The sequence below is a fragment of the Kwoniella mangroviensis genome (assembly GCF_000507465.2).
Source record: "Kwoniella mangroviensis CBS 8507 chromosome 1 map unlocalized Ctg02, whole genome shotgun sequence".
In the NCBI taxonomy this organism is placed as follows: Eukaryota; Fungi; Basidiomycota; class Tremellomycetes; order Tremellales; family Cryptococcaceae; genus Kwoniella; species Kwoniella mangrovensis.
In genome coordinates this window covers 2967790-2987933 of record NW_027062534.1, presented here as the reverse complement: position 1 = coordinate 2987933, position 20144 = coordinate 2967790, and the positions used below count along the sequence as shown (strand labels likewise).

Here is a 20144-nt window from a genome sequence, read left to right as displayed (position 1 = left end):
CTCACACGAGAAATAACCGAAAAACACAACCAGACATTGACTATGAAAGGTGTGTTTAATTACAACTACTCATGAATCTCATTAGCTACTCAAGAGGTCGTCTCATCAAGGTGAACGACTAGTCTGAACAAGTATAAAGGGAATCTGACTCGACGGTGGTCTGCAAGCACTTCAAGCGAGATCGGTAGCTAGGAAACGGAGAACAAACCGACGATGCCTCAGAATACAAATGATCCTCCGGTGGTAGTGAAAGAAGCTGAGATGTGAGCTCATGTCTTGAGCAATGATGTAGTCTATCACCTTCAGGGCGACGGGTTTACTGACTATCGAACAACATATGTCCAGTGAGACAGTTCGAAGGTGGTTGAATGCACGACCAGATTTAGTACTAGGTACGTCAACAAGTGGTCTTCACCTCTTACCTGACTACAACACACACAAGTCGATATACGAGTACACAGTGCAGCCAGCTAAGTGTGACCTTCAATTGTATTGATTTAGCTATCGCTAAACGACACACCACCAACCCTCTCCTTGAACCTCTCCCCTCTTCCACCGCAACTTCACTGCCACCCACCTTATCTCTGTTAGTTCCGATCGATGGACTGAGGATAGATAAATTACGAATCAAAGTATCTACCAAAGCACGAAATGTCGAATTGGACATTCCATTACCCTTTTCCAGTACTGACAGTCAGAAAGGACTGGGAAAAGGTGGATTTGGAAAGAAGATGGAAGAGTTGGGTGAAGATGCTTTGAAGCATTTTGATATTGTAAGTCTTTTTTACTATCCACGAAGACCACCGCCTCATGCGGATTTTGCATTCTTTCGGGGTTCCATTTATATACGGTAAAGCTGAAACAAACTTTGTGTATATTGTTGTTAACAGCCAAAATACCCAAAGATAGAATACTTCGAACCTCCGACATCCATCTCTGTCCTACCCGTCTACCCACTTCTATTCCTCATTTTCTTGGTGGCCGCTCCAGCAGATCACGGAGTCGCGAATTTATTCAGGGGGTTGATCAAGAGGTATTTGGGAAAGTGGATGATACCTGGTGCAGCATGGTTCGCAGCTGCTTGTGTGAGTGATGGTATCTTGCTTCAAGAAAGAGAAATTGGTCTGATCTGATCTGATCTGAGTTTATCATGATGTACGATATTCTAGCACCTTGTGATCGAACCCTTGATATTGATACCTAAACTGATACAACATCAAGTCCCTCTTCTACAGAGTGTAGGTTATCCATCATCAAGTGACACAGGTGATATGACAGCTGATAGATGTCGACAACTTTCAAATATCCCATTGAATAGTTCTTCTACCTGTTCGTGGTATTCTGCACAGGGTACGGTGGGATCGATGCGCTGAACAGAGCAGGTGAGTCATTTCTCATTCAGCTGTAAACAAATGCAATTCATCAATGAGTAATCGCGATCCACATCTGACTCTGTCACACAGTCATTCAAGAAAGAATTAGACTCATACATTCTCATTCACCCGATAAAAAGAAATCTCAATAATATACGCCATACCAATATCCCTAACAACCTTCTGGAAATTTACTTGAGCCTAGGTTGGATGAATGGTCAAGCCATCGAGACACTCCATACGCCGATCCCGAGTGGCTCAGTTGATTCCCTATGCGGAAATGGTAATGAACGGTGATGACTTACTGTATACATGACATCTCGAATATAATTTATATATGTATATACTTATAATGTCCCTCTTGCGTTCATCACCGTATGGTGTAGACTAACACTGTCAACATCACTAACCCTGTTACTAACACTGGATCTAGTGAAATACCCTTCATACACGAAATACGATCTATTTATCCTCATCCTTCTTCTTCAGCAGGTAATCCCAAATCAAGCTTAAGCATACAAAGTATCCATGAACGTCTCAGCAATCTGTCCAACCACATGAGGACCGACACTCGTCTGACCAACACCTGGTCATCACAATATCAGCTGAAAATCTATCGAGCGGACCAAGGTCCTGCGTAGCAATATGACGCTTGAAGAGAATAGATGCTTACCATACAAAGCTACTAGATCACCTTTCTGATCGTTTGGAGAAGATTTGACATGTTTGACAACTTCATCCAAGTCATCTAATAGTTTATCGACTTTTCGAGCGCTCAATCTCTGCGATATAGACAACAATTATCAGCCCTGGACGCGTGTGCGGATTCTAGATCTAATTTAACCAATGACATTCGAATATCTGCCGTAGCGTATAGCGTACTAGCGTACTTACCGTGAAAGCCATATGTAAACCGCCTTTCTTACCGCCCAACGCACTAAGGTGCCATCCCCTCTTTGACATCTCATCGCCCACAGCGTAGATATTCAACGTCTCACTAGAGAATGCGACCACGCAAGCTTTTGGGTCTCCTAGTATATACAAATCATCCGCAAAACGCTCTTTGAGACCTTGGATGAGAGTTCGAGAGGCTGTGATGATTTCTCGACATGATTGAGTGTATCCGCTATTGCAAATATGATGGTATTATTATGCAAGCTTGGGTATTTGATAACTGAAACAAAGTGGGGACTCACTCTTCTCCCATGTAATTCAAAACTGCCCATGCGCCCGCTAAGATAGACCCAGGTCTATGATGATATACAATGTTGGTGGCCTTGACTGGCAGTATGAGATATTGTCAGATGAGCCTCACCTAGATCCAGCCATTGAAGGACTGGCATAAACACCTCCCTCCCAATCAGTCATGATGTAGTATTGATATCTCCTCAATTTCGGTGAATGATACATGATAACCGATGAGCCTAAACATCATCGCCAATATCACCATCTATCCGAATTAAGGGGCTGTTCATTACAGACCTTTAGGACAAAATGCGTATTTATGCTGTAAAGCAATTATTAGCCTTAATTATCAGACTAGGAGCGACGAGTTGTCACACTTACCGTATCACAACTTATACTTGTCACTCCCTCTACTCTGAAATCAAAAGGTTCTATATCCGATCCGAAACCAGCTTTATCCATGAAAGGCAAGATGAAAGAACCCAGACAACAATCCACATGTAGACCGATATTGTATTTTCTTGCTATAGCAGCTAAAGAGGGGATCGGATCCTGGTAAAGTAACCATACCAAAGCAATTGCTGTCAGCGAGTTAGGTGATACTAAGGGGAAGTGGGAACTTACGATAGCTCCATCTGGGTAATTCGGTGCTGATCCTACCAACATGATGGTATTTGGATTACTACCACCATTATGTTAGCTTGAGTTCCACTGTGAAAGAGAGGAAAATGTAGCAAGCTCACATGGCGCGTTTCATAGCATTCACATCCGCCCTTCTAGTGTCTTCGTTGACGGGTACGACGTGCAACTTGATCTTGAAATACTGAGAGGCTTTCCAGAATGCCGCGTGAGCGGAAGAAGGGATGATCCTGCGAAGTAGACACAGACGTGTATCAGTTACATTGCAAGGAGATTGACTGAGAGGTCATGATCACACACATCTCAGGTGTAGTTATGCCCTTTGTATCTCTAGCCCAATCTCTATATGTCTTGACCGCCATCAAGATAGATTCCGTCCCTCCTGAAGTGGCTACAAATATTATTCAAACTATCAGCATGATCTCCCAGAAGGTACATTAGTTTGAAGACTCACTTGTACCTGCACCATCTGGTCCGTTAAACCTGATGCATATATCAGCAATGTTTCCATTGATATGATGTGACAGGACCTACAGATTCAGTACCATACTGACTACCTCACTCTCCATCTTTCTGACCCCCGGGAACACATCAGGATGAAGTGGGTTCGATACTACGAATTTCGCCATTGCTTCGTTGATCACTTGATTAAGCTCTTCGCCGCCCTGATCATACCCAAGTGTAGAAGTGAGTATAATGTCAGATATAGCTGACCATTGAGTGGTAAACATTCACATACATGATATACCGCTCCGGATACCCGCCCAGCATCCACATCACCTCTTTCCAGTTTCTTCAAATTGGTCCATTCTCCCTCTAACCAATCTTTGCTCCTACCTTGTTCAGGCAACTTTCTGACCGAAGTTAACGTTACGCCATCGGGATATTTGGACGAGACAAGTTTCTCCCTAATTTCACTCTGGGCTTTACCAAGTTCTAACTGAAGCTTCGCTTTGGATGAAGGGAGTGATAACATCAGTCGGACTACGAGCTACACCATTTTACATAAGACATCAGCTGCAGCACTGTTTACCTGTGTTCAGCTTCTTGAGGATGTTCGCGAAGATAACTTACACCTTGTATCTTGCTCTTGATCTCATTTGCAGTGCCCACCACGCCCCTCGCCCTGACATGTCTGAACGAATCGAGAAGAACGTATCTCAACAACCAGTAGATGACGGCGATCCGAGCAAAAGTGTTGAACCGTCTTGTATATGGTTCTGTGCGAGCTTCGATCTTGGCCATGGTCTGTGGATGTGGGATTGGCATGATGTATGTTGTATGGATGAGAAAGATGATCTGCTTGCCACCCAAAAGTCAAGAGGGAAGAGGAATGACTGGTCAGATGGTATCGGCGGTAAACCGAACCAAGTCAGTCATTCATCGGGTCTGTGCGCAATTCGATAACATATGACGTGCCTGAGCTCAGATCGCAAACACACACACACACACACACACACAGATGACGATCATCAACATCGACAGATCAATGTCAATGCTACTGGTATCGTCTTAGATGTCCACTTCTTTCATCCTTTGCTTAGAAGGCAGCCATCCATAAGATATATAGATATAGATGCCTGAACTACCTGGTAAAGCCAACCACTCACTTACACGTAAACCGAGCCGAGCTGATTCGTATAATTTGTCCAAGAGGTCGAAAGAGCCCGTAAGCTCATACACGAGACATGTAAAGGGTACAAGATCAAGTCGGTCGATTCGGTGGAAGACAAGATCGTCTTTACCGGTGGAGACGATCACAAGAGTTTTGTAAGTATCTACACTGTATCGGTGTTATCCAGTTCGACGGTCATTGCTAATCTCTGTCTGATCAGGTTCAAGAAATCACTGGACGAACTATCACCGGATGTGAGAGGAAAGGTAAAACGTAAGTCATTCGATCGGGACATGCAACAGCAAGTAAGATAATTGGAGACTAACCTGTTATACTTTTTTATAGTTTCTGGATGACACTCTCGGGAAAAGGTAGATTCCCTGTCATGCATTTCGGTATGACAGGTATGATCCAACTTAAAGGTCAGGAACCTACTTGGTATAGAAGGAAGCCCAGGGAGAGCTCGAAAGTCTGGCCGCCCAGAGTGAGTCTCCTCGTATAGGATAGTGTTCTACTTGACTGCATATCATTGAGTAGCTGACTTAATGCGTATCAAACTCATAGTTCTACAAATTGTCAGTATATTGCTCGATTCCTCTAACTGCGTGATTTGACCTGGTGATCATATCCTAGTGTACTCAATCTCGAACCTCAACCTGATTCAGTAGGTGACGAGCCAGTAGAACTTGCGTTTCTTGACGGTAGGTTCCTATCTCAAATCACATAAATACAATAGATCCCTTCAATACTGATCAGATCTCAAATGTAGGTCGCAGACTTGGCAGATTGAGGCTTCTTCCTGATCCCGTCACATCCCATCCGCCCGTCTCCGCATTAGGCTTTGATCCAGTCCTGAATCATCCCACTTTGGACGAGTTCCAGAATCTGATAGCGAAAAAGAAGGGTACTGTAAAGGGGATGATAATGGACCAGTCCTTCAGCGCGGGCGTGGGCAACGTATGTCGTTCCCATTGTGTATACCAAGTGTCGTACTGATCATAGAACCCGCTTTGCTTATCAGTGGGTAGCAGATGAGTAAGTCTGAATACCGTCAACCCAAAGCTGAATGTACTAAGCCCAAATGTGATATAGAGTCCTATACCAAGCTCGAATACATCCCTCCTGTCCAGTCAACCACCTTTCTCCTCAAAATATCAAAGACCTACACTATCAAATTCGAGCCGTGCCCCTCAAGGCGGTAGAGGTGAATGCGGAATCTCGTCAGTTCCCTGAAGACTGGCTGTTCCGCTGGAGATGGAGTAAAGGGAAGAAACAATTCAAGGGGAAGAATAAGGCTGAGGAGATCGACGAAGAGGGGGAAGAAGCAGAAGAGATAAAACCTGCAGGAAAGGACTATCTCGCTTTGGTATGTTCATCAATCCCAAATCACAAATCGCACTACTACTGCTGAGAATAACACTTTGTTTAGCCTAATGGTAAACCCGCTACGATAACGTTCATAGAAGTTGGAGGTCGAACAACAGCGGTCGTAGAGGAATTACAGAAAATGCCTGAAGGGGTGGAGATTAAACCGAAAATAAGTAAAGGTGGAAAAGGCAGTCAGAGCAAGAAGAGGTCGAAAGGGAATGACTCGGTAAGTATTATTTGAGCGTCGAGGTTTTTCTTGAGCCAAGAGCTGATCGATGCTCGGTACAGGATGATGGATCTAGTGGACTCACTTCAGACGATGAGAATGTGATTGAAATAACAACACCTGTCAAAGCTACGACCGCCAGACAGAGGGCCAGGTCAGATAAGAAGATCAAGTTGGAGAAAGATGGCATTGTCCAAAATGTAAAAATAGAAATCGATGAAAAGCCGAGCAGAAAGGTGTGCCATCTTTTCTTATATTGAGATCAGCATTATTTGTACTGGAATGACAAGTCCTTTACTCTCCCTCTGTCACTGCAACCACGACTCTCATATCAACGCATGTTATACCCTTATTCCTCCACATACCTGAATGCAGCCTCGAAAGTCGACTTCGAAATCAGAGACAGAACCCCCAACTTCCACTCGAGGCAAATCCACAAATGGCAAACCGCGAAAGTCGAAACTCACGGCAAGATCAATCAAATCCCGTGGCAAAGGCTCACAGATAAATTTAGAGGATGGAGAAGGGTCATCGGATTTATCAGATTTGCCTTCGGATCCAAGTTGAGCATGTAATAGAGATTAAACTGGGCGAGGCTCACGATATGGCCCCGGTGCTTGGGTAGCTGACAAGGCAATCCCAAATTATGCCTTGCATCTGGATCCTTCTGGAAGTGGATGAATCTATCTCATAGCATCACACAAGAGAGGCGAGACCGGGTTCCGTGGCTTCATCACGGGAGATTTCAATGGCCACTCGCTTTCCCTTAATTTCTCCCTTTCACGCCTACTCCCTTCAATGCTGCCCGATCTGGGCTCTTCACAAGCGCTCCTTCAGTAATCGTCATTCGTACTGACACCACACCGATCTCTCTTCCTTGGTTCAAGCTGTTTCAAACAGATGCAGTATTGTATCATGCTTGTGCATAACTGATACTTCTCTAACAGTTCAGGGTACTGTAACTTGAGCCCGATCTTCTTTTCTTGAAGGCATCGCATAACGTCTAGACTGCTGTTGGAATTTTTCTCCTTCCATTTGTGAATCGTCCTTTCATGATAACGAAATTCCGACAAACCTCATAATCTCAGTGCAAAAGTATACTACATGTCAAACTTCACGGGTTCCTCCACGAAGTACCCATTCTGTACTTGGATAACAGCTTACAAGACGTTTGGCCACCGAGATCATTGTATTTACCCCTTTGACAACACATCATAGTAATCGCCTTCTTGAACTCATAATATAGCTTCAAAAGCACCGTTGGCTCTTTACCTCACGATGGAATGCCTCAAGCAATGCTGAATAGGTTGAGGTAGACACAACGGAGAAGCAGGACGAGAATAGATTTATCAGTACTCAATTCAGCTGTAGGAAAACTTTCCGTATCGCTTTCCCATAAATGCTCATATATCGATATCTGGTACAACACCGTTGACGACCTCGGCGTCAAGTCAGCTGACGATGTGCAAATTGGTCATCAACTTTTCTACAATCACTTGGCAAGACCAGTCTAAAAAGTAACTGGGTTGCGAACAAGTCATATCGCTCTAGATGGCTTCCATCCACTCATCCGTAATAATATGTTTCTGCAGTTAGTTTCCTTTGGTGATACTGAGGTCTTTATGCATCCGAAGCTGCCCACTATCAGCCTGCAGCCAGCCCAAATGACAGAATCTGAGTGTCAATTGGCGATCTCAATGACCGTCGGCCATGAACGACTAACCTCCACAATGCTGAATCATATCATATCTGCGATCTTATCAATCCTAGTGGAGTGTAACCATTAGCTGACTAGGTGCATAATTGCAGAGCAACTGCGAGGAGAAACAATTGGGTCACGAGGTTGGCGACGCGTTTGAGATAATTTGCTTGCTCCCCACCACCTACCTCCTCTCAACAGCGAAAGCGATGCCACGGACGATCCTGATCACAGGCGCTACAGGACAACAGGGAGGTGCCACTCTGAGAGTAAGTGGCATCATCACATCGATGAGGTCTTTTCCACTGATTGGGCAGTACTACTTCTATAGGCTCTGGCCGAGTCCATCAGGCTTTCCGAAGGCCTGTCAATCAGAATTAGAATTTTGGCTTTGACACGAGATGCTTCATCCGAGAAGGCGAACACGTCGCTTAGTATTCCTGGTGTGCAGGTAGTACAGGGAGATCTCAACGATAAATCTAGTATCGACAAGATCTTCGAACTTTACGCGATTGACTCAGTCTTTAGCGTTCAAGATGTATTTCAAGGGAATGAAGTTGAGCAAGGTGAGGCTTATTATGGGTTTTGGCACGGTATATGCTACTCACGTTGACACTTCATGAATGGCAGGTACGACTCTAGTCGATGTGGCTGTGAAGCATGGAGTCAAACATTTCGTATATACCAGTGTTGGCATGTCAGGACTCAGTCCCAGTCCAGTTCCTCAGTAAGTCATACTGATCTGAGTGATATGTAATGACTTTACGTATCTGTAGCTGATGGTGGTATAATAATGCATCTCAGCTTCGAGACCAAACGTCAGATCGAGGGGCACCTGAAATCTCGATCATCCCAATCACAGATGTTTTACACCATCCTCCGACCTTCAGCCTTCTTTGGAATTTCTATTGGCCTCCTTATAGACTATCGATGGGGACCAAGTGGAATCCCAATCAACGGTTCAAGCATATTGCCACGTCTGATATCGGTCAAGCGGCAGCTGAAATACTCATCGCTGGATCTCAAGAGAAGAAATTCAGAAAGAGAATTATCTATCTAACCGGTGATGCTCATACACCGGATGAAATCAGGAAGATATTCAAAGAGGGTAGGAATGTCTCCTGGGAGGATTCTGAACAGGATGTAGAGGTTGGTACAGAGTTAACGAATGCTCTCAATGTGAGTGGTTCTACCTCCCTTGGATGGGGTATGAAGAAATATATGAAATGTTTACAATGCAATATTCCACAGACTATCAACGTTCATCCATTCGAAGGCACTCCGGAAGAGACAAGAAAGCTTTTCCCCTGGGTGAAAGACCTTCCAATTTGGCTGGACACTGAATTTCACGCAGGGCTGATCATCGGATAGCTAGGAAACCCAAGATCACATTGAGCGAAACTCAGGTTTATGCATCGTGCTTCTCAGAGGGTGCTTTCAGCCGCAATCCGGGTCATCAACTCATACTTAGTCAGCAGAATCTCGATAATCATAATGTTGCCACCGTCAATCAAAGGAGCTTTCAAGGACTCCTCAACTTGAAATGGCATGTCGGCCTTCTGTGTAGAGGCGCACAGTTGCTCCGTATTGCATTTGAGATTACAACTCAAGATCTCGCAGTGGAGCGGCCGCCATCTTCTCCCATCTCTTCCTGAATACAAAGCTTCGTTCTTTCATTGTACTCACCTTTCAGTCATCCTTCGCCATCCCGCCATACAAAGGACGCTCATACTTTTTCCATCCTAATCCTTTTTGCCTCTGGGAGTCCGACATCTGTCTCAATGCTTCGTAGAAGTGCATTTGCTTCGACCAAAGACCCAATTAGGGGGGTCATATAACGCAGACTGACAAAGTGGACATTTGACCCAAGCAGAAATCAGTCAATACCACGATCTTTGACCAATTGCATTCTTGTACTGAAATTTTCTCAATACAATATGTCGACTACTTCTGAACAATATCAATACGGGGAATCTTTGGCGAAAGACGCCATCACTCAAGGTATCTTCGATCAACAACACTATGCCACCAACGACACCGATTGGAGTAGACCTGTGACTGTCAGCCAATACAACCCTTCTACCTATCAAAATTCGGATTGTAGTGAGTCAACTGTAATCTGCTGTCATAACAGATTGACAGTATGGCGATCTTTTGCGGAAATTCCATACTGTATCACGCCCTACGATCTCAATTTGCAGTGAAATATGGCGGAGCTGATCGGAGAATACTGTATGTATGATACCGCCACTGATACAATTCCTTCTGTCGCAGAGTACGTCTGGACTCTTGTTGATGAAAGTTGCAACATTTATCATGGTTGTCTGAGCGGCCCGCCCAATCCATCCGGTATGTACCTCATGTCTCACTAAAGCGAACGATTCCTTCGCGATTGGGGCTTGCAGAGTGACTGAATGGTCCGACTGGTAGCCGCGCACAGTTGGAACCCTCGAATCTGCACAGTGTGTAGTGCCGTCCGACCTCCAAGAGAAGTTGAGGTTGTGGAGCTGCGATTTGATTTCGAAGATGCCTAAGCCGCATCTTCGAACGATAATAAAGGGGTTTGTGCCACGTTGATCATATATCTATAGCACGATAGATCAAATCAACGTCTCTGTTTCAATGCTTGAGATGCACAGTCAGTCCTAAGCACGCTCAGTATCGGAAAAATCTCTGGGCGAGCACAGTATGTAAATCAGGTGTAACTGGGTTTTGTCTTTACGTTGATACACCTAGCATGTTCAATACAGCACGCGCACCGAACAGTGGCACATCTCTGACAAAGAGTCTTTGGCCGGTCCACTGATCTTCTCATATAAGTTCTACGCACGCGTCGGTCCTCTTCTTGCAATATGGTTGGTGTCTGAGTATTGCGAATGACACTGTCACCTTTGTACCACATCTCACATTGAGAATCAGAAGCTTATGTAGAATGACTTTCTGAGCGACTTTGAGCGATGTACTGTATTGGTGTTCAAATATGTTCGGCCATGGACATCAAAAGAGGTATATGAGGTGCACCTCATCTTCCATTCAACTTTGAAAAGGGCGGAAAGTCACCTTTCGGTCAGAATGACAGCAGCAACTCCTTCATTAGGTATCCTTTCAGTCAGTCGGAGTAAGCGTGAGAAGCTGCACAAATGCTCAGCAGAGCTTCAACCCCTTTCATCCTTTAAACAACACGTATAAAAGCCGACTGAACGCCTTTAGCTACCTGTAAATTGTTCCCTACCACCACGATATACTATCACAGTCACAGTTCATACAAGACACATACCATTTATTCTACGTACACATTAATCGTCAGGATGTCACAAAACAGCCAAGCTTACACGATCGGTCTCGCGGTCGCTGAGAAATATCGTGCCGATCCCGGGACCTTGGGCACCTACATGTCAAACGAGGGAGAAGTGACTTTGAGCAGAAACAATGGTGGACGTGAGTGACCCATTCTGCATGAGATACAATAAAAGTTCATGACTTAATCAGAGTTGACCTGCGTTGGCTTTGCCCTGATGCAGCTCTTACTTGGGAGTTTTACGGTCCATGTGGAACAGCGAACGGCACCTTCCCCGAAGCTCATGGTGACAAGTCTGAAAACAGTGAGTATCCTTAACAATTTTTTTTTGGGCGCAAGTGCATCAATAGTCTGTCTGATAAGGTCCTACATACCTAGACAAGAAAAGGGCAAGTCGAAACCAAGATGATGGCGCCGATACTAACAGTGCCACTGGGTCCCTTGTCATCCTTGGGACCCGAAGAAAGTCCATGAAGGTAAACAGCTTCGAGAGCGGTCATATGGACTTGAGTTGAGCGATTTTCAGACTTATACGATAGCGCTACTCTTACAGTATGTACGTGCATACCTACTGTGATCCAGCATCGATTGAACGCATGCATGATAGGTTTTTGGGAGACTTAAGAGACCATGAAGTGAACAAGAAACGAAAAAAAACTTACACCGTAAGGGAGTCGAACCCTTGCCGCATCGATGGCAACGATGCATGATACCGTTTCACCAACGGTGTGATGGTTGTTGAGGCTGTTTTTTGCAAAATCTATATAGGGGTCATGTATACAGGTATGGGTCGCTTCGGACATGTCAGTTCAATTAGTTAATGTTTTCGTTCGAGATTATAATTTGCTCTACAATACCTAACTTATTCCTTATACATACAACATGGACGAAGTCCAGAGAAACAAGCTTCCATAACATGAAGATACCTGTCCGACTCTTCCTATCCCTATCCTTCAGACCATCGCCTATTCGACCTATCTTCCTCCGTGACTTTTCTTCTTCCTCGATCACGACCAAACCCCTTCTGGTCTTAGGTATCGAATCATCCGCCGACGACTCCTCAGCATCTATCGTCTCGTCCAATCGTCAAATCCTATCTCTAGTAACTATCTCACAACACTCCGAAAACTCCTTGTATGGTGGTATACATCCACTTGTAGCTCAATCATCCCACAACAAGAATATACCTCTGGCGATTGAAGGATGTCTGCGACAATCTGGAAAGTCAATAAGTGACATCGATGCTATTGCGTATACTCGTGGACCGGGTATGAGGGGGTGTCTGACCATTGGAGAAATGGCTGCGAAAGGATTGGCGGCGGGGTTGGGGAAGAGGTTGGTCGGTGTACATCATATGGTGGGTCAGTTGATCTTATCTTATTATCTACTTCAATCCGATTAGTCTACGACTGGGTCAGTCAGGCCTTCGGGTCACGGATTGGAATGGGATGCATCGGGGTTGAGTCGCATACTGACATCATTGCGTTCATTGATGATCCTAGCAAGCTCACGCTTTAACACCCCTATTGACTGAACCAAACCCACCTAAATTCCCATTCCTCATCTTACTTGTCTCCGGAGGACACACTCAGTTAGTCTTAGCTGAATCACAAGACAAGTTTAAGATACTATTAGACACTTTGGATAGTAAGATCGGGTGAGTCTGATCATGTCACTCATCGGATCTTACCTTACTTCAAACATGTATACTGATATTGGTAATATCCGGTGGTTAATCACAGCGATGTATTTGAAAAAGCCGCTCGTCAAATCCAACTTCCCACTTCTCCCACAAAATCTCCCGGAGCGATCCTCGAGTCATACGCTTCTTCCTCTCCTCTTCCACCGTACGACCTATATCCCCTCGCTCCGCTGCCTATACCTCTTTCAACGAACGATACAAGGGATAAAGCTGCGTTTTCCTTTGCAGGTTTATTATCTTCTCTCCAGAGGCGTATACCTCCTGATACAGTGCTGAGCGAGAATGACAAGAAGGAATACAGTAGGGTGTTTCAGGTGGCTGCCGTTGGACATTTGGTATTCAAGTTGAAACAGACCATTGTTGGTCTATCACATGTTGGGGTAGGTGGGTTGGGGGGATTGGTAATTAGTGGTGGAGTAGCGAGTAACTTGTATTTACGACAGAAATTACAAAAAATGTTAAGTGAGATACAAGGAGAAAGGGAAGATGATAGGATGGAGTTGCACTATCCTCCTATATCTTTGTGTACAGGTAGGTCGAATTCTTTTTTGCTTGGTGATTGTATGTCTTATTGCTGATTCGAACATTTACTTGTAGACAACGCAGCGATGATAGCTTGGACGGCTATCCTGAGAATCCAGAATGAGAAAGGTTTCATCTCTGATCCGTATGATCTACCAATAAGACCTAAATGGTCGTTGGAAGATCTATACGATGACGTAGAATCGAAACCACAGCTTTAAAATCAGCTAGGGGTCATCATCGTAATAAATCTATCATCTTGTTGTTGTACAGTTATATCATATCGCCAGAATGCACATCTCACATGATCATCATGGTCGATACGAACTGGAGTCTGGCAGCATTTCGCAATACGATTTTCGCTCGATCTTAATCTTAATCTCGAATCAACGATGACTGCATACCCCATCCCGCCTTGCTTCAACTGAGCTGTCGATCCGAAACTTTGTACATCTCATCTCATCTTAGTATATATATTGGGAAGTAATAGCAGGAAAGAAGAAGAAAGGTCGGTCATCACGGTAGTCTAAAGTAAAAGAAGGAAGAAGAAGAAGAAGAAGACCAAATCAATCCAAGATGAAAGCAAATCCATATCAATATGATATTGAGCGAAATGAAGAGAAAAGGAAATGACAATCTTGCCAGTTTTTCTTCTGGCCGATGCCGGCTGTGAAAGAGGAAGTAGAAGATACGTGGTATATTGTAGTGCAAAGTAAGAGGGATCATGACTACATTGCAAATGATAAACAAAAAGAAAAGGGTGTATACGGTGATAAGATCGGTTCGACTTCGTTTCGGTTTAATCATTTATCGTTTATAATATCACACATTTCTTGTTCTTCTTTGTGACGGGTGGTTCTAAAGCTGCGACGATTGCCTGTAAGAGGAGATGTGATTAGCGACTGTCATGTATGTAAGGTGACAAATTGCTAGATGAAAACTTGGGGGTCAAGGGGCCATAATGAGATAGGTGATGCAGGGGTAGGAAAATGGGATCACAATTGATTGACATCGATCTGAAACGGCAAAATAGATAGACGCCATGAGCTCACTTCATCGAAAACATTCTTTAAACCTCTTTGAGTCAGCGCCGAGCATTCCACATATTTCACTGCGCCCAATTCCCTTGCCAATCTCTCTCCTTGCTCAGTAGTGATCGGTCTTTGCTTTTGTCTTTGCAACTTCTCTAAATGATTTGAATCTTCCCTTAAATCAACCTGGGTACCAACGATCAAACAGGGTACACCGGGACAATGGTGATGTACCTCTGGGAACCATTTCTCTTTGACGTTTTCGAATGATGCAGGCGAGGTGACGGAGAAACAAACTAAGAAGACATCCGTTTGAGGGTATGATAAAGGTCTCAGTCGATCGTAATCTTCTTGACCGGCTGTATCGAATAAACCTAATGTGTACGGATCATCGCCGATCATCACTGTTACGGCGTCTATAATGTGTCAAACCCATACTTAGTAAAGTAACCAGAGAAATAATGATATTGACAGGAGGTTCAGTACGATGATGGTATGATGTTATACTCACAGTTGTCGAATACGGTAGGGACATATTCGGAGGGGAATTTGTTGGTGGTGTAAGAGATCAAGAGACAGGTCCTGAGTTGGGGATTGAATTCAAACCTGTTAGCAATGTTGATTTCGTAGCATATTCGAATTACTCACTTTCCAACGGCACCATCACCGACTACGACACATTTGATAGTTTGCATGGTGAGATTACTGATTTACTGAGGAAGGAGTGGATCGAGAGTAAGTGACGAAGAGCTATGTCAACAGAATCATTGAGAGTGGGAGTCAGCGCAGAGACTCTCATACATAGCAATGTCCGGAACACAATGATGGCGCGAGACATGTTATATATGCCTAGAATGACGATCTCTGAAATAATAATGATGCTTTCATGCTGAGTAGCAAAGCAAGAAAGACTGAGCCATCACAAGACATATGATGAGACTCGTTCGACCATTTCATCTGATCCCATATTTCGTACACCATCCGCTGTAGAAGATGAAACAATAACAAACGCCACTTCCTTTACGCACTGCACATAGCGTAGGAACGGGTGGTATACAGGTGAAGAATGAAGGATTCTCGTGGCCTCTTCTTGTTTATACACGCAAAGAGTACGAATAAGATGATCTCAGCGAGATGGTAACTCGATGAGAGGCGGATAACCAATGCACAGCGGCGACAATGGAGCGAAGGTGAATGGTGTAAGAAGGTGGCTTGTTCAACGGACAAGATGAAGTCGGACCCATCGTCGAGAGACGAGCGATTGATAGCGGATAGACAGGGTAAGGTGGATTGATTCGTCCTTTCACGATGAACGATGATGCCGACTCACGGTAGATGGGATGCAAACGTATCGACGTTCTAAAGTTGATTCAAATTCTTTCCTTCTAACCTGTATAGTATCGAAAGGTCCAATTCCTTCAAGCTTTATTTGTTCGACCTATAAACTATCTTCTTCGTATGTGCGTGACCTGCCTGTAGATGATTGTCGACCTACACGAAGTGTTCGGTATCGAAGTCGAGCTGAGATGTATGATATCAATATCGATGTGAAGGATGTCAATAGATAGATAGGTCAGGTAGATAGGATTAGGTTGATTGATCCATCCCATCCCATCCCATCCCATTCATTGCTCTGTCTGATGTTGTTATTTACCAAGAGAGGCAGCCACCGCTCGCGTGCTAATTAGTTATCGTGGTTACCTCATTACAATCAATTCCTAATCCCATTAGAGACCATCTTCTAATGATCGATTAGGAAACGAGACACAACGCTTGGACCTGGAATATGAAACTCGTCTAATTCACTTCACTTCCCCCCCTTTTTTTGTTCCCGTCAGTCGCACAGTCTTAGGCACGCACCTATTGTTACTGCTGTATACCATACGGCGAAATGCGGTATTTGTCAACGGGTGGCAATCGACATAGGAGAAGGAGTTGAGAGCCAATCTCCGCTATGCAATTCGGTTACAGGTTACAGCGTTTGTCAGAAAGCAACAAAAGTTGCAAAGGATGTTTAATGTTTTCAACACTGAGATCATAGGAATAGATTCAAATCATAGACAGTATGACAGAGCCCACTCAACCAACACCAGCAGCTTCGCAGGCTGAATCATCAACCGCCACTCAGACCGAAGCTGGAGGGAGTAAGAAGCAGCCAGTCGTCATAATATGTATAGGTATGGCAGGATCAGTAAGTATCAGCCATCGTCGCTGCCTCATCAGTATGAGCTCTGCTGTGTCTATTGTCCTGCATAATCGCTCATACGACGGGATGATAGGGGAAAACAACGTTTATGCAACGTCTAAACTCTCACTTACATTCACGCAATACCCCTCCATATATACTCAATCTCGATCCTGCTGTATCGCATATGCCTTATTCAGCGAATATAGATATCAGAGATACGGTGGATTACAAGGAGGTCATGAAGCAGTAAGCTATTCTACCATCCGGGTTTGAGCTGGCACCCAACAAGGCGTTGTAGCTGATATGGGAGCGGGAATTAGGTATAACCTAGGTCCGAATGGTGGAATTCTTACGGCTTTGAATTTGTTCACGACCAAGTTTGACCAGGTATTGGGATATGTGGAGAAACGAGCTGAGGATGTAGAGTGAGTGGACCGTCGTCTATTCAAATCTTCTACCTGATAGTGGCAATCAACGTCAACTAGCAGTGTTAAATCAATCTTATCGAAGTGTTGGAGTTGAGCTGACCAATAAATGTCCTGAATCAGCTATATCTTAGTGGATACTCCAGGTCAAATAGAAATCTTCACCTGGTCAGCTTCAGGAGCAATTATCACCGACGCTATAGCATCGTCCCTACCTACCGTCGTAGCTTATGTGGTGGATACACCGAGGACAACAGCTCCAGCTACATTCATGAGTAATATGTTGTATGCTTGTTCGTGAGTGTCAAATAGTACCATTGTGGACTTCCTTATCCTCTTTCTCATATAGACACATTTCCATATGTGGTTTTCGAATACGCTTTGCATTCGAGTTAGAATTCGCTGACTGATATATGATCATACGGTACAACAGGATATTATACAAAACCCGACTTCCATTTATAATAGTATTCAATAAAACTGATATCCAGCCGCACGACTTTGCGATAGACTGGATGAAAGACTTCGAAGCGTACCAAGCTGCTTTGAACGATAGTGGAAGGAACGAACATGGTGAAACTAGTTATATGAACAGTCTAATGAGTAGCATGTGTCTGGTTTTAGAGGAGTTTTATAACAATCTAAGGGCGGTAGGTGTCAGTGCGATGACGGGAGAAGGGATGAGAGGGTTTTTCGATGCTGTTGAGGAGGCAAGAAAAGAATATGAGAGGTGAGTCAACCGGCGCCGTCCCGACTTACTTACGTTATAAGTGTACTATCCTGGCAATATGCTGACCAAGTTCTGAAATGGTTCTGTAGCGACTATAAACCTGAATTAGACAGGTTAGCGTCTGAGAGAGCAGCGAAGACGGAAGCGGATAAGAAAGCGCAATTGGAAAGGTTGATGAAAGATATGAACGTATCGGATTCATCTGCTGGGTCATCACGTAGAAGAGGTGGCGCAGGTGGAGATAATCCATTTGGACCATATCCAGTGAATGAGAGGGAAGATAGGTGAGCTATCGGTCGGCTGTAACTCGTGTGGATAGGGCCTTGTCTGACGAATAACATTTAATAGATATTATGATGAAGAAGGAGACGAAGAGGTGGATGAGGAAGAACAAGATGCGATAAGGCGCCAGGAGGAAGAAGAGGAAGAAGCTGCTCATGCCGAAGAACTAGGCGCTTTGGATGTAGGTGAGTGGGCTGGAAAATCACGTTCAGAACTATTCGCATTGGGCAATTCACGCTGATGACCGTGACTGTTATCAGACGAACCAGAGATAGGAGGCATGCCGAGAAGTGGACCGAATGGAGGTAGAGGTGCTGCATGGCCTAGACCCGTGTAGCTCGCATAGGACCGTTGGAATCATTAGTCCATGTATATTAGTAACCATTTATAGTTTAGCTTAGAACGATATTGCACCGTTGGATATCCCGAGATTAGGAAGATTATATCAACATGCATATATGATCAGGATATGGATAAAATGTGAATTGGATATGACTGTATAGTCAATCCCCAATAATAGTGATAATAGTACCTCAATGGTAATAAATGATAATCGTCCTGTCATCCGAAGAACAGCCCTCTACTCTACTCCAACTCTTTAACATCGAAATCAGGTAATTTATCCCCACATCCTTCCCAACCTTCAAAACCCATTGCTACCTTTTCCAACTTGTCACCTGCAACTTTCAAATCCGTATTGACAATGTAAATATCGTGTTTACCTTCTTGTGCGTACTCGATTTCTTTCCTAGCTGCGTCTAACCTTTTTCTTATTGATGAATCTGTCTCGGTACCTCTTCCAGATAAACGCTTCTTGAGTTCTGCGATGGTTGGGGGAGCCAAGAAGAGATATACCGGATTAAGAGGAGGGGTCTGTTGAGGCGCTTTGGCGCGCAATTGGAGGACACCTTGGAGTTCGATATCGAGAATACATCGTTTAGGATGAAGAGCGGTCAAGGCGGCGAAGGTTGTACCGTAGCTGCAATGGCAAAGACCGACCCGTTATTAACAAGAGATGGATTAAAAGAGAGAATAAGTGTGATACTTGTATATAGTAAGGCTAACTTACCAGTTCCCACCGAACTCGGCCCACTCCAAGAATTCTCCATTTTCAACCCTTCTCATGAACTCTTCCCTGCTCACGAAATGGTATTCCCTACCATCTTCCTCGCCTGCTCTGGGGTTACGGGTAGTGTGCGATACGGAGAATCCGAATTGACCTGGATAGTCCGAGAACAACTTGTTGAGTAAAGTGGATTTACCCGTACCGGATGGCCCACAGCATACCAATGGCTGTGATTAATTAATGAATGATTCAAGGCAGAAATTGACAGCATCAGCGTTAGCGTCACTTCGGCTAGAGCTCTGAACTAATCAGAGTCTCATGATCAGACTTGACTTGGCTACTTACCCTGGTGAGTACCTGTGGGTTTATAGGTATTTGTGACATCTGGTGTACCCTTCTGATGAGAGGTCTGTGAGAGTAAGTTACAGCTGCTCTCGCAGCAATTCTTATGAGTGTAGGAAGGAGAATGATGAAGAAGTATAGAGTAGTTACCAAGCTTCCTTACAATGGACCCATGCTTGGATGCTGCTTTGACTGTGACTGAGGTTCCGACTTTTTCAGTGAATGTCTCTCTGTCTGTATGATTCGCGTCAAAGCGTCAACAAACCTGTCAAAGTGCCACATGTTCAACGCAATGGTCATATTCCCTATTCACGCTACCCGCTTAAGGTCGCAACATACCCTCTGCTCTCTGACCGCCATCTCTCATCCCATCCCCCATCCGCACGCCTAGCCTCGTCACCTTTTCATCCGTCTTCACCTAATCAACCCACCTGCTTACACCTAACACACCAT

The 20144-nt window shown here is 44.4% G+C and overlaps 10 protein-coding genes and 1 non-coding gene across 11 annotated transcripts; 7 read left to right on the top strand and 4 right to left on the bottom strand.

Annotated features, from left to right (window-relative positions):
• Window positions 1-213: 213 nt before the first annotated feature.
• On the top strand, window positions 214-1525 carry I203_106239 (uncharacterized protein; the record flags this gene model as incomplete). Its single annotated transcript, XM_065517924.1, has 7 exons — window positions 214-263; window positions 346-392; window positions 502-773; window positions 891-1085; window positions 1170-1238; window positions 1319-1382; window positions 1464-1525. 7 exons carry the CDS (start codon window positions 214-216, stop codon window positions 1523-1525), a joined length of 759 nt encoding a protein of 252 aa, XP_065373228.1.
• Window positions 1526-1882: 357 nt separating this feature from the next.
• On the bottom strand, window positions 1883-4466 carry I203_106238 (uncharacterized protein; the record flags this gene model as incomplete). Its single annotated transcript, XM_019148000.1, has 14 exons — window positions 1883-1959; window positions 2047-2155; window positions 2268-2499; window positions 2570-2623; window positions 2689-2797; window positions 2856-2880; window positions 2940-3110; window positions 3183-3240; window positions 3302-3427; window positions 3498-3588; window positions 3652-3680; window positions 3732-3862; window positions 3937-4188; window positions 4272-4466. 14 exons carry the CDS (start codon window positions 4464-4466, stop codon window positions 1883-1885), a joined length of 1659 nt encoding a protein of 552 aa, XP_019002918.1.
• Window positions 4467-4773: 307 nt separating this feature from the next.
• On the top strand, window positions 4774-6973 carry I203_106237 (formamidopyrimidine-DNA glycosylase; the record flags this gene model as incomplete). The annotated part of the gene is made up of 12 exons (XM_019147999.1): window positions 4774-4789; window positions 4852-4967; window positions 5033-5085; window positions 5158-5296; window positions 5377-5387; window positions 5446-5513; window positions 5582-5769; window positions 5834-5847; window positions 5905-6178; window positions 6242-6406; window positions 6469-6642; window positions 6782-6973. 12 exons carry the CDS (start codon window positions 4774-4776, stop codon window positions 6971-6973), a joined length of 1410 nt encoding a protein of 469 aa, XP_019002917.1.
• Window positions 6974-8070: 1097 nt separating this feature from the next.
• Window positions 8071-9476, top strand: I203_106236 (uncharacterized protein; the record flags this gene model as incomplete). The annotated part of the gene is made up of 7 exons (XM_019147998.1): window positions 8071-8109; window positions 8216-8374; window positions 8437-8671; window positions 8736-8832; window positions 8910-8969; window positions 9029-9284; window positions 9357-9476. 7 exons carry the CDS (start codon window positions 8071-8073, stop codon window positions 9474-9476), a joined length of 966 nt encoding a protein of 321 aa, XP_019002916.1.
• A 566-nt stretch (window positions 9477-10042) lies between these two features.
• Window positions 10043-10639, top strand: I203_106235 (uncharacterized protein; the record flags this gene model as incomplete). Its single annotated transcript, XM_065517923.1, has 3 exons — window positions 10043-10208; window positions 10380-10454; window positions 10536-10639. The coding sequence occupies 3 exons, from the start codon at window positions 10043-10045 to the stop codon at window positions 10637-10639; spliced, it is 345 nt and encodes a 114-aa protein (XP_065373227.1).
• A 774-nt stretch (window positions 10640-11413) lies between these two features.
• Window positions 11414-11877, top strand: I203_106234 (uncharacterized protein; the record flags this gene model as incomplete). The annotated part of the gene is made up of 3 exons (XM_019147996.1): window positions 11414-11543; window positions 11627-11707; window positions 11831-11877. The coding sequence occupies 3 exons, from the start codon at window positions 11414-11416 to the stop codon at window positions 11875-11877; spliced, it is 258 nt and encodes an 85-aa protein (XP_019002914.1).
• A 185-nt stretch (window positions 11878-12062) lies between these two features.
• On the bottom strand, window positions 12063-12133 carry I203_106233. Its single transcript has one exon. It is a non-coding gene; the product is annotated as a tRNA-Gly (tRNA).
• A 186-nt stretch (window positions 12134-12319) lies between these two features.
• Window positions 12320-13848, top strand: I203_106232 (uncharacterized protein; the record flags this gene model as incomplete). The annotated part of the gene is made up of 4 exons (XM_019147995.1): window positions 12320-12760; window positions 12906-13060; window positions 13146-13636; window positions 13703-13848. The coding sequence occupies 4 exons, from the start codon at window positions 12320-12322 to the stop codon at window positions 13846-13848; spliced, it is 1233 nt and encodes a 410-aa protein (XP_019002913.1).
• Window positions 13849-14441: 593 nt separating this feature from the next.
• On the bottom strand, window positions 14442-15353 carry I203_106231 (cell division control protein 42; the record flags this gene model as incomplete). The annotated part of the gene is made up of 4 exons (XM_019147994.1): window positions 14442-14504; window positions 14680-15074; window positions 15170-15240; window positions 15307-15353. The coding sequence occupies 4 exons, from the start codon at window positions 15351-15353 to the stop codon at window positions 14442-14444; spliced, it is 576 nt and encodes a 191-aa protein (XP_019002912.1).
• A 1370-nt stretch (window positions 15354-16723) lies between these two features.
• On the top strand, window positions 16724-18620 carry I203_106230 (uncharacterized protein; the record flags this gene model as incomplete). The annotated part of the gene is made up of 8 exons (XM_019147993.1): window positions 16724-16849; window positions 16938-17092; window positions 17167-17271; window positions 17395-17568; window positions 17705-18001; window positions 18091-18285; window positions 18350-18468; window positions 18544-18620. The coding sequence occupies 8 exons, from the start codon at window positions 16724-16726 to the stop codon at window positions 18618-18620; spliced, it is 1248 nt and encodes a 415-aa protein (XP_019002911.1).
• Window positions 18621-18868: 248 nt separating this feature from the next.
• On the bottom strand, window positions 18869-19733 carry I203_106229 (guanylate kinase; the record flags this gene model as incomplete). Its single annotated transcript, XM_019147992.1, has 3 exons — window positions 18869-19262; window positions 19353-19576; window positions 19695-19733. The coding sequence occupies 3 exons, from the start codon at window positions 19731-19733 to the stop codon at window positions 18869-18871; spliced, it is 657 nt and encodes a 218-aa protein (XP_019002910.1).
• Window positions 19734-20144: the final 411 nt, after the last annotated feature.